The 1,530-nt window shown below is 35.4% G+C and overlaps 1 protein-coding gene across 1 annotated transcript; it reads left to right on the forward strand.

The window, feature by feature from the left end:
- The first annotated feature begins 222 nt into the window (after positions 1-222).
- LOC107484696 (18.1 kDa class I heat shock protein) lies at positions 223-1,249 on the forward strand. Its single transcript, XM_016105237.3, has one exon. It carries the CDS (start codon positions 304-306, stop codon positions 817-819), a length of 516 nt encoding a protein of 171 aa, XP_015960723.1. The 5' UTR covers positions 223-303; the 3' UTR covers positions 820-1,249.
- Positions 1,250-1,530: the final 281 nt, after the last annotated feature.

Raw genomic sequence — 1,530 nt, forward strand, 5'->3', positions numbered from 1 at the left:
CCATAGTTAGGCACCATATATTCTGCAACATTTTAATTTTAAATATGTCTTTATTGTCACTATGTTATTCGAACTTACCACAATCTCACAAAGTGGATTCCCTACGGAATTAGTGACAAAACCCTATCTAATGCGTCATGCATCATACCTCATAAATATTAAACCATCTTATTAATTTGTTCTATAAATAAGAGCTTCTTCTTCACACACTAAAGCAACCAAAAATCATAACCAATTCAACTCCATCAATATAACACCACCATATATCAAACACAATAAAACTAATAACAGTAGCACCAGATCATGTCTAGTAGCTTCTTTGGACGGAGACATGAACCACCACCACCACTACACAGTCCCCACCAAACATGGGAACCTAATTACCACCAAGACTACGGCTATGGCGGTTATGGAACCACCATAACCGGTGGCACATCACATATGGCGATGACTGGCTTTCCAGAGCAGCCATCGCCAGTTGTGAACACACAAATAGAGAAGAAGGAGACCCCGGAAGCATACGTGTTTAAGGCGCAGCTTCCGGGGCTGCGGCGCACAGACGTGAGGGTGGAAGTGGATGATGATAGGGTTCTATGCATAGTTTGTGAGAGAAGCGTGGAGAAGCAAGAACAAAGAGGAGGTTGGCACGTTGTTGAGATGTCAAGTGGCCACTTCGTTCAGCGTGTGATGTTGCCTCAAAACGCCAACGTTGACCATGTTAAGGCTTATATGGATAAAGGGGTTCTTACTGTTACGGTTCCCAAGCACCATAGAACTGTGAACAATCATGTTAGGAACGTTAACATTTCTGGACACTGAGAATAATACATGATAAGTAATATTTATATCAGTTTCGCTAAAAAATCAATTAGGGGTGAAGCCAACTCTAATTAACTAGTTGAAAAACAAGTTTGTTATAAAACAAAATGAAAAATAACCTCCTATTATCTTAATTTTTAAAATTTTAAAATAAAAAAGAGTTGGTTTAATTAGCTTATATTATAGTTATACTTTTTCTATTTATATATGTGTGATCGTGTGTGATACATATGTAATAGTAATACGTCGTATTTGCGTAAGTACCTAGAAAGATATAAATAATTGATGTACTCTGAGTGTCTGTGAGTGTCTGCGACCTTTGTTTTTGCTTTCTTTCAACTGATGATCCATGTATGTATTAATTATATAGTAGACCAATAATTGGAGTACTGGCGGCTACCCTGGCCTCTTCAACGGGAGAAATATGAAATTGGTAAATAGTTATATATATAACTTATATACTAGATATGATTCATTTTATGTCTTATTTTATCTGTTGTTATTTTTTATACTAATACCAGTAAATAAGATATGAGAAACTAAATTATTCAATTTTTCTAAACTAACTTTTGATAGATATTTGTCCTTTTTTTAAACTCAGTATTAGAGGTTTATTCATAAAACCCGCGCTATAATTTTTTTTAAAACTGTCCTACCAAATCGTGGACTTCTACAAGATTTTACTAAATTTTCTAAAATCCAACCGCATAC

This window comes from Arachis duranensis, chromosome 4, assembly GCF_000817695.3.
Source record: "Arachis duranensis cultivar V14167 chromosome 4, aradu.V14167.gnm2.J7QH, whole genome shotgun sequence".
Classification (NCBI taxonomy): domain Eukaryota; kingdom Viridiplantae; phylum Streptophyta; class Magnoliopsida; order Fabales; family Fabaceae; genus Arachis; species Arachis duranensis.

Coding starts and splice junctions, on each gene's coding strand:
- LOC107484696 (XM_016105237.3), top strand. CDS start 304: ATGTCTAGTAGCTTCTTTGGACGGAGACATGAACCACCACCACCACTA.